The following is a 10848-nucleotide window of genomic DNA, read 5'->3' as shown; positions in this document are numbered from 1 at the left end:
GTATTTCCGACATCGATGACCCTGTTTACCATAACGCCACTTTATGCAATTAAATCAATCAATAATCATTACCAAGTTCCCAGCAATTATATCCATAAGCCCCTCGAAATAGCTGGCCAGCTGAAGCTATTCAGAATCGCAACATGTATTGGCAGTTCTCGACTTGGTATCATCAATGGCTGCCTAATGAAGGCTGTTGCCATCCGCTGTGTTGAAGAGGCAGCCGCCATCACTTACCTCAGCAATTAGGGCTTCCGGACTTGAAGGTTTAGAGGTCGCTCTTAGTGTCGGTCTCTATGGCCAGTTGTAAACGTTTGGTTAAGTCTTCCGAACTCTAGAGCCTTGCTCTTAATTTTATCCATTATTAATATATGTACTTCCATATTATATTCTTCGGTAATATGACTGTGAGAGAGGATTTTGGAAATCGAAGTACATCTCTTAGGTCGTTAATTTGGAAGGGCCCAAGGCTTAAACATTTTGCTACTCTGAGATCTAGGTCATTATATTTTCAGTAATAAACATTTAATATTAAGACATCGAGACTTAAATCTATAACCTGATGTCTATAAGTAATTGAGAGAAAATTGCCGTACTAGCATATTTACTAGCCGCTTATTAATTCACTCTATTCCATTAGTAATAGTCACTTATGTCTTTCATAATTTTCTATACACTTTTCTTTATGTAACATTGGTGATTCTAGACATGCTGACAATGTATGTACTGTACATGTATAACTTTGAGCTCATAATTTTCTATACACTTTTCTCTATGTAACATTGGTGATTCTAGACATGCTGACAATGTATGTACTGTACATGTATAACTTTGAGCTCATAATTTTCTATACACTTTTCTCTATGTAACATTGGTGATTCTAGACATGCTGACAATGCGTGTACTGTACATTTATAACTTTGAGCTAACAACTGTATTTGATTACGTGCGTGCATTATTTTGGAAATTTTATAAACATCCAATTTTGGAAACTAACGAAATCAGTATTATTTAATGAAAGTATATACTATATATTCTTATATTCTTATGCAGGCGTGACACACACACACACACACACACACACACACACACACACACACACACACACACTTTCTTTTTGCACATTAATTACTTCCTCTCTCCCTCCTACCACTGAATTTTGTCTATCCCCTTTGTATGCCCAAGTACCCTTTGTGTGATTTTTCATGTGCGTTTTTTGTGGGGGGGGGGGCGTTGTAATGCACGTCGTTATGGAGCTTTCAACAAAAGCCGAGTTGGAGGCTCGTCCATGCAGCTTAGGACGCCAGCCACACAAACAAAACACAAAAGAAATTGTGCAGTGGATGGTCCTTATTTATTTGTTAATGGTTCTGAACTTTCCTTGATGTTCTGTCCTTTGCCATAGAAACGTGAGCTTTATTTTGTGTGATATAAACATCCTTAATGGGATCTTTATGTGTAAGCCTCGCTGTTTATATTCTCAATTTTCTGTTTTTCAGTGGTTGTTTATACTGTTCACCTAATCTTTATCCTGTGGTTTTATTTTCCCATCTTTTAGAGATCAGAATTCCTCTACATGGTTGTGTCAGTGGCTTTCAGGGCTATCTGCAACAATGGTAGCAATTCCTGGAACGCGCGTATACGTATGTTTGTACCATTGTTTTTGGCGTAAGTAATTGCCTGTCTTCGGTTCTTGCTACTTTATATTTGGCACGCGTAAATTGCCTGGGTTCGGTATTGCAAAGTAAAAGCTTATTGCACTGTATGAGGCAAAAGGAAAAATAACCATGATATTAATAAACGAAACAAAAATAGTAATATTAATAGCTAGAAAACATATTTAGACCTGCGAAACAATTCTCATAATGATACTCGTAATAATTACGGATAATTAAGGTTCAGAAAAATTTACCCGTTTTTACTACTGAGAAATTTATAAGTATACTATATCACATTTTGAAATCTAGTGACTGCAGGCATTATATATATATATATATATATATATATATATATATATATATATATATATATATATATATATATATATATATATATATATATATATCAGACACCTTTGTCCTTTCGGAGGGGTTGTCACCAGAAGGAAAAACCTTCAATTCCGTTTCTAAGCATAATTTTCTTGACAACAGCAGTTGTTAATGCCCATTTACAGGTAGGTGGACGGGTGACTAGTAGGCTGCAGTGACAATCAGATCTCACAAACGTCGGACTGGTGCTGCATCACTAATTAGGGGGCGTTTGGCGGAAAAGTAGCTATAAATGACCCAGAGATCTTTTTAATGAAGGCATGTTCGATTCAGTAAAACATTATTGAATACCTCCTGATAATTGAATACTATTATCGTAGATAAAATGGTTATCCAAAGTTTCTGAGCATGAATAGTATATATAATATAATAATCTGCTCTTGCCTGCCAAGTTAGAAAACCGAATTAAGTAAAAGTACAATCAGTTTATTTCATTTTTTACGTAATATTGCTTATTTAAGTTCTTGTTATCTTTTAAAACTTCTGAAACAAGAGGAGCGACCAAGTCTTTTTACCCGGTTCACATCGTAATTACCTAATCAGTCACCCCAAATTTTAGGAGGTCATCATTGTGATAAAGCTTAGTGTCTGTGCCACTTTCCCATGGCTGTTTTCATTCTTATGATACCACAGATGATGATATTATGAAAGCACTGGAGTTTAGTAGAAAGAACGCAGCTTTCAGAGGAAGGTGAATATCCACTTCTAAAAAACATTGTGACCATACAGTATTTGTGTATGGCGTATATATGTACGCGGTCGGGACATAACTGCAATTCCCCATACATGTGTTAGATCGATAATTATCCCTGTTCAATAAAGTGGAGTAGTTTTAATTGGACACGTGAACCAGTCATTCATTTCGTGTTATTAATAGACCCAGCGAGAGAGTTTATTATCAAAACATCAAAAGCTCATGGGACGTGCGGTACCCATTTTATTTTCCATGAGCGTTTCATTGTTAGAACGCTTAGACCAAAAACCAATTACCAAAACGAAAAACACAATCAAGTAGTTATATATATATATATATATATATATATATATATATATATATATATATATATATATATATATATATATATATATATATATGTCTGCTTACGTTTGAGGACGTTTACGCAGATGACAATGAACACGTTTCTATGATACATGGTGAAAATAACCTTAGGTAACTTGCTCAAATTTTTAATGAAGAAATAGATCAAAGGTCAAGGTCACAGAATTTCTATTGCGTATATCTAGTTGCTAAATTTCATAACTCCAGTTCTAGATTATGTAGACAGTTTTGACCTCCAAAGGTCAAAGGTAAAATTAAGAGACTTTGGGCTCTTGAAATGCTTCGTGATTGGCTGACAATATTGTGTATCCCTTTTCATATTGACAAAAAAAGCTTATCTATAAAAGGTCAAAGGTCATTGTACATATTTCTTTGAAGTGGTTTAAATCTATATGCAATGGTAGCACATTTTTAGTACCTTTGCCATGTTGATATCTTTTAATGGAAATTTCCCGAAACTTTTGTTGACCAAGCTTAATTCTTCGAAGGTAAAATTAGCAAATTTTCAGCCATTAAAGCACTTTTTTAGCGGTATGAATTTCTATTAGATTATTTATTGATAAATAATAAATAATTCCCAATGATTAACTTGACCAAGATGACTTGGAGTGTTCATAGCTGAATTATGCTCTCTAATAAACTAATAAACTGCACCATTTTGTTCTCTTCAGTCGCGTTTCTAAAGTTAATTATTTCTTTGTTCCTACATGAATTATATCTTTGCTTTCTTTCTTATTTCCATATTTTGAGTAAATAATGTTTGTGCTTATTCTGTGACGTTTCGATTAATTTCTTAACTGCTATCAGCTGAAATTACATTGAAAGAAGCGTTAAGCATTCAAAAAGTATTTACAAGGGTCCTTATTAATTCTATAATGTACACGTTTTCTTGTAAATGAGTAAAACTCATATGTGTATATTTTTAATGGTTATATTTTTAATTAAGGTAAGTATGCTTACGATCAATAATAGGTTTATTCAAATCAAGTATGGGTGATGAAGTTTATTAATCTTGTAAGATATTATGCTTTTAAAATGTCATATTTTTTACCGCATTTTAGTTTAATGTAAAAAAAACTATTGAGAAGGCAATTTGCCTGTCTGGCCGCAATCTGTCTGTCCGCCCTCAGATCTTAAAAGCTACTGAGGCTAGAGGGCTGCAAATTGGTATGTTGATCATCCACCCTCCAATCATCAAACATACCAGAGTGCAGACCTCTAGCCTCAGTATTTTTTTTATTTTATTTAAGGTTATAATTAGCCGTGATCGTACATCTGGCACCGCTATAGGTGCAAACAACACAGGCCATCACCGGGACACGGCTGAAAGTTTCATGGGTCGTTGCTGAGAGTTTCATTCAGCGTTATACGCTGTACAGAAAATTCTATTGCGCCGAAGAAACTCGGGGCGTTTTTTACTTGTTTACTTTGGTTTCCCGACGGCTTTCCCAGATTATTGAGCTTTGGTTGTATTGTTTCTTCCCGCAATTTAATTGGGTTGCAGTTATTCTGCTGCGCCACAGAATACCTTTCGCATGTTTGTCTCTCATTTAGTAAACCCATTCATTCTTGTGCGTAGGGAATCGGCCAGCAGTTTTGAGGCAGTGAGCTTCTTTTTATTTTGACTGAAATTGTTAGATATTTGTTAATTGCAGACGCTTTTTTAAAACACAAGATTTAGATTCAAATTGATTCATGTTGCTAATCGAGTGATAATGAGATTGTTTTGAAAACTTCTATCAATTTTGAACGTTACTTTTAGGATTTATTTACTTGGATCAAAATGATGATAAGAACAATGAAAGAGAAAACAGCATTAGTTTTACAGAAATAGTTTGAATTATGATTCATTACCTACAGCAACATTTTACGATCGAGTTTCATTTATCTGATAGCAAAGATAAATGTTACAGTATTTATATACATTGCGTTCCTTCGATTATTCCAGCAGTTAATGATTTTATCGTGTAGGAGTGACATACCTAATGGTATGACTAAACATGTTTGGTTACAATGTATTTCTTATGGTTAACCTTCGTGATATAATAATCATTATTCCAGCGTTATTTTATCTATCTCTTTTTTCATAGCAACTTGTCGCAGGACCTATTAACTACATACGATTAAATTCCAAAATAGAACTGATTGGTTTACTTCAAATAAAGATAATTATTAAATGTGTTGTTTTAACAAGCATACAGCACCCACAGTCGACTTGCAGGTGAAAACCATAACAATTTTCATGGATATGAACCTTTTATTAACAGACACTTTTGTTTATAAAGGCTAGTCATAGGTATTATACTCCTGCCTCGATCTTTCCACCACAGAGAAGAACCAGGAGGACCCCACGTCATCTCAGCTGCAACCTCTTTTATCCTAAGGAAGACGTGGTCCCAGACTCTAGTTGCCAAGTTAAGGCGACTGGCAAGCCGACTGAAATTGATTGTAGTATTTTTGGGGAAGTCAGTGTTTGTAGAATAACGTGATGTTAATCTGAATTGTTCCACTCAGTCGGGGAAGAGCGTCGTTCGATATCTTTACTTAATTCGTCCATTCAGATGCTAATCTGGGTGAGTCGTTCATCCTAGATTTATAAGGATTCGTAGAAGCTGTAATTAATTCAATCAGTTGGTAACTCGTTTACGGTCTTGTGTTTATGCTAATCTCTCTCTCTCTCTCTCTCTCTCTCTCTCTCTCTCTCTCTCTGGATTATCTTCTTCATAGGCTCCTTTTCTCTAACACACACACATGCATTATATATATATATATATATATATATATATATATATATATATATATATATATATATATATATATGTATACACACACACACACACACGAGGTGTGACAATAGAGAAACAAGACTGTGGAAGACACACTTATGCCTCAATGCCAATTAGCTAGCCGCCGATATCACTGTGTTGTGCAACATCTCACCACTATTCTGCTATAATATTGTTTACCTCACTCACTGTGCTTCTGTTTCAGACTGTAGTGTGTCACACTGCTGTTATGCCTTGTCACACAACTGGAGATGGCACAAACATGTAACAGAGAATCAATTAGAAATTCCTGGTTAAGTTGGGGAAGGGCCCAACCGAGTGTCTCAAACTTCTCCAAGAGGCTTATGGAGAAGATGTGGTGTCCCGGCCACTAGTCTTTGAGTGGCACAAATGCTTGAAGAATGGCCGCGAGCGGGTGGAGGATGTCCCCAAGTCAAGATGGCCTTCCTCAACAAAGACAGCTGAGAACATTGACAGAGTGCAACAGCTGGTGCGGAGTGATCGCAGATTGGTGGTGCAGATGATAGCGGAGGAGCTCAGCCTGAACAGGGAGTCAGTGAGGACCATCTTGGTGCAGGAGCTGGGAATGTGGAAGGTGTGCGCCAAGATGGTGCCCAAGTTTTTGCCCGACGACCAGAAGGAGCACGGGGTCAGCGTTTGTCGAGACTTGCTGGAGTTGACTGGCGACAATCTGGGCTTTCTTGTCTAGGTCAGCGTTTGTTGATGCTTTCTGGGGTTGCTTCGGGACAATCTGGACTTCCTTGGCCGGGTCATCGCAGGAGACGAGACCTGGGTCTTCCAGTACGACCCAGAAACCAAGAGACAGAGCCTGCAGTGGAAGACCCCAACTTCACCTAGACCCAAGAAGGCTCACATGTCCAAATCAAAGATCAAGGTCACGCTGATTATATTCTTCAACCAGAAGGGAGTGGTCCATCATGAGTTCGTACCTCAGGGTCAGACAGTCAACCAGCACTTCTACCAGCAGGTCCTCAATCACCTCCATAACTGGGTGTGGCGCAGCAAGCAGGTCTGTGGAGAGACAATTCATGACTGCTTCACCACAGCAACACATCTGCACACACCATGCTCAGTGTGAGGCAGTTCTTGGGCAACAAACAGATCGCAGTTCTCGACCACCCTCCTTATTCCTCAGATCAAGGCCACTGTGATGAGAGAGCTAAGGGACCTTGAGGACTTTGCCGAGTGCTTCCGTGGGTGGCAGACACAAATGCAGAAGTGCATTAACTCTGGGGGGGGGGATTAGTTTGAAGGGGACAATGCGTAATTTCTCTGTAGATTTGTAATAAAACTATTTTGAGATTTGAGATAAGTCTCGTTTCTTTATTGTCACACCTCGTGTGTGTGTGTATATATATATATATATATATATATATATATATATATATATATGTGTGTGTGTGTGTGTGTGTGTGTGTGTGTGTGTGTGTACATATATATATATATATATATATATATATATATATATAAATTTATATATATATATATATATGTATACGTATATATATATATATATATATATATATATATATATATATATATATATATATGTGTGTGTGTGTGTGTGTGTATATATATATATATATATATATATATATATATATATATATATATATATATATATATATATATATATATATATATATATATATATATATATATATAGTGAATAAATGGAGCCTCGATGGCTCGGTCGGTAGAGCAGCAGACTCGGACTTCATAAGAAGTCAGTGTCATGGGTTCAAATCCGCAGCCAGCCGGTCAGAGGGCGGACACTTTGCTATCCGTGTAGACACCCCAGGATTATGTATGTAATCAACGGATAGGTTTGCTGAAAGCAAATGGGTGTTACAGACTCACAAACAAAACCACTCCAACACCTTCTAAAAACATAACAGACGCCTTACACGTCTCGAACTGTCGGCCTAAACCGCTCACGTCACTTCGCTGCTGGGAGAAAGGGAGCCGGGGATTTGGCACTATACATATCCACATGTGCTACCGGGGTCTAAGCGATGTCAGGCAGGGCAGCCGATCGAGGCTACGGCCTACCCCAACGCCAAACAAAGTCCTTCAAAAGAAGGCATCGTGCTTACCCCATATGAAAAATGGGAAAAAAGCACGTTAAACGAAGACGAAGAAGATATATAGTGAATGAATACGTCAATGGAGCATCTTTATTCTCTATTTTTCTCAAAAAAATTCCTTAGTCACAGTGTTCTCTCTCTCTCTCTCTCTCTCTCTCTCGTGCCAAAATATATTCTTTCTTGTTTTTAGGTGAGACCAACATATTAGTAGTGTGCAGGTAATTTACTCTCCCTTTTATTAACAATTCCTAGAAAACTCTGAAATTTCTCCTACGATTCTGTTTCCCAAATATCTGTAGCCTCCAAACACGAAGCTTTGGAAGGCCAGTGTCCCAAGATTTAAAGGAGCTCACTTTCCTGAACCAATTAATCCTCGGGACGAAAGAGGCTCAGTTCCTGCATCAAATTAGACCTACTCTTTCTCCGAAAATGTTGTGTGTTTTCTTTTTTTATTCATAGGGAAAAGGGGATTAGGTTCTCTCCTCTCTCTGCCTTTATTTCCTTTTACCTTTTCCTCGTCGCTGCCTTCAGTATTCAGTCCCTTCTCTACTTTCATTATCTATACTCATTTCCATTTCCCCTTTCACGTCAGCCTTTTTCTCTCGTATTCTGTTCAGTTTCTTTCGTCCTTTGTACATTTCGTAGTACTAATGATTTTCAGACTTTAGTTTCCCTGTTTGTCGGCTCGTATCTTGTCGTGGAATTATTTCATGCTGCTGAATATATATTGAATAAGAAAGGAGATTATCAGCATTCGTTTCCTCTATATTGTCTGTGTTTTGTTTTCTCCGAGAATGGATGCCATTGCATATAAAAGACGCTTTTTGGAATGAAGGTAGAAACAGGACTGCTACATGTAGCATGAAGCTGCAGTGGCATAAATCAGAAGCATGTGTGATGTTTCTGTGAGAAATTTCTCTGCCCTTGAAAAACTGCTTTTATCTCTACAACACCTTTAAATTAAGGCGTCAAGGAAGAGACGTTGATTGACATACATGACAACTTCTTCAATGGAAGGCCGTTTATTACCGTTTCTGTGGTTCATTTTCTCAGTGTGATACCAGGTGACTTTGAGCCCCCGGGATTAGAGTATGCTGTATTTTACCTGGTGAACGTCAGTACAGTTCATGATTTGGGCGACACTTATGAAAAAAGGTTATTATCCTTAAATATCCTTTGATGAAGACGTAGGACTTTCGTATAAACAACACGAGGAAGCAGCCATGGAGTCATATTAAGTGTAGTTTGGCTCTTGGTTCTGTCGAGGCTTTTTTTCATTTTATGAGATTGAGGAATTTTTCTTTTCATATTAGTTGTGAACATATTTTTCCTGATCACTTCCTTTTTTATATTAGGACCAGCTTTTGAGTTCATACACACAAACACATTTTATACATTATTTATTTATATATATATATATATATATATATATATATATATATATATATATATATACACACATATACATACACATATATACATATATATGATAGATAAGCAATTTGGGTGGTTGCTCATAATATTTACCGTCTGTCATCCCCCTCCCAACCCCCACTTTGCAAAAACGTGGACAGAATTTAACCCGTACTGGACGATCAACTTTAAAAATAAGGATCATGAAAATCGTGTCATTATCCTACAACCTTTGCTTACGTTTTCTTCTTACACAGTAAGTGTTCCGCTCTTCCTTCAACAGCAGAATTTTCTCCATTCGTTATGCTCCCAAGTACTGTGTGTGTGTGTTTGCATGTGCGTTTCCAATTTCGCGGTTTCTTTAAATTCGTGACGTAATGGGACTCCCAACAAAAGCCGAGTTAGAAGCTCGTGCATGCAACTGGGGATGCCAGCAATACAAACCAAGTACAAAAGAATTCTTGCAATTGTTGGGCCTTATATCAGTTTGCTTCGGGAATTTCTTTCATGCTCTGTCGTGTACCATTGCATATGCAGCGTGTACTTTATTTGGTCTAATATCTGCTTCTTTAATGCCTGTTTATGTGCCAGTTTCAGTTTTTCTTTGAAAATATATTTATAAATTGTGTCATGAGGAATAGATGTTTCTAAGGCAAGCCAGTGTCTTCGTCGTATGGTTCCTTTTGTCTCGCCTCTGTCGCCAGTGCCTGCCAAAAAATGTGCAAGTATATAGATTTATGTGAAGAAGTACTTAAATAAAATTACTTTTCACCTAAACTATTAACGTTAATAATTACTGTTTATTGCAGATGATGTTGAAAATTCCAATAATAATAATAATAATAATAATAATAATAATAATAATAATAATAATAATAATGCAGAACATTGAAACTCTGTTGAAACAATTCTGTGAACATTCTTCTTTTACGAATTCCAAGTTTTTTGAAAATCCTCGGAGGCTTCGTGATTTCCCTGGCAAATTGTTACGATCTTATTCTGAAAATATTCATAATACAACACTCTGTCAGACATAAGCACTCCCAGTTGAAACATAACAATACTCCAGCCACAATTATGATGAGGAATAAATGAATAAATAGAGAAATAAATAAGGGTTTGTTGGTTCAAACTACATTATTTTTGGGGAGTGGATTTTGCTCTCAAGTTCCCCTTCTGTTCGAAACTGTCGACGGTATTAAAGATCCAATTACGAAGAGACACGAGAATATTGTTAGCAGTAATAATACTATTTCATTGTGTCTGGATCTGAAAGAATACTTAATTTGGCACTAATATGTCTAGTATTAGCAGTTCAATGACGTTCGTTACGCGGGATTACATTTTCCAGCTTTTAATTTTCAGTCAATAGCGTAATGATTTAACGTAGAGAACAAAATCACCTTCAGTTTATTTTTGTTATTTGATCCTCG

The 10848-nt window shown here is 36.7% G+C and overlaps 1 protein-coding gene across 1 annotated transcript in view; it reads left to right on the top strand.

The window, feature by feature from the left end:
• Positions 1 to 6603, top strand: part of LOC136829013 (protein GVQW3-like) — a 21037-nt gene extending 14434 nt beyond the window's left edge. Inside the window, exon 2 of the mRNA XM_067087405.1 lies at positions 6193 to 6603. Within this exon, the coding sequence (XP_066943506.1) occupies positions 6193 to 6603 (411 nt within the window). The remainder of the gene's footprint in view (positions 1 to 6192) is intronic.
• Positions 6604 to 10848: the final 4245 nt, after the last annotated feature.

This window comes from Macrobrachium rosenbergii, chromosome 43, assembly GCF_040412425.1.
Source record: "Macrobrachium rosenbergii isolate ZJJX-2024 chromosome 43, ASM4041242v1, whole genome shotgun sequence".
NCBI classification, from domain to species: Eukaryota; Metazoa; Arthropoda; class Malacostraca; order Decapoda; family Palaemonidae; genus Macrobrachium; species Macrobrachium rosenbergii.
Note: the sequence above shows the minus strand (reverse complement) of the source record. Positions and strands in the feature narration are given on the sequence as shown.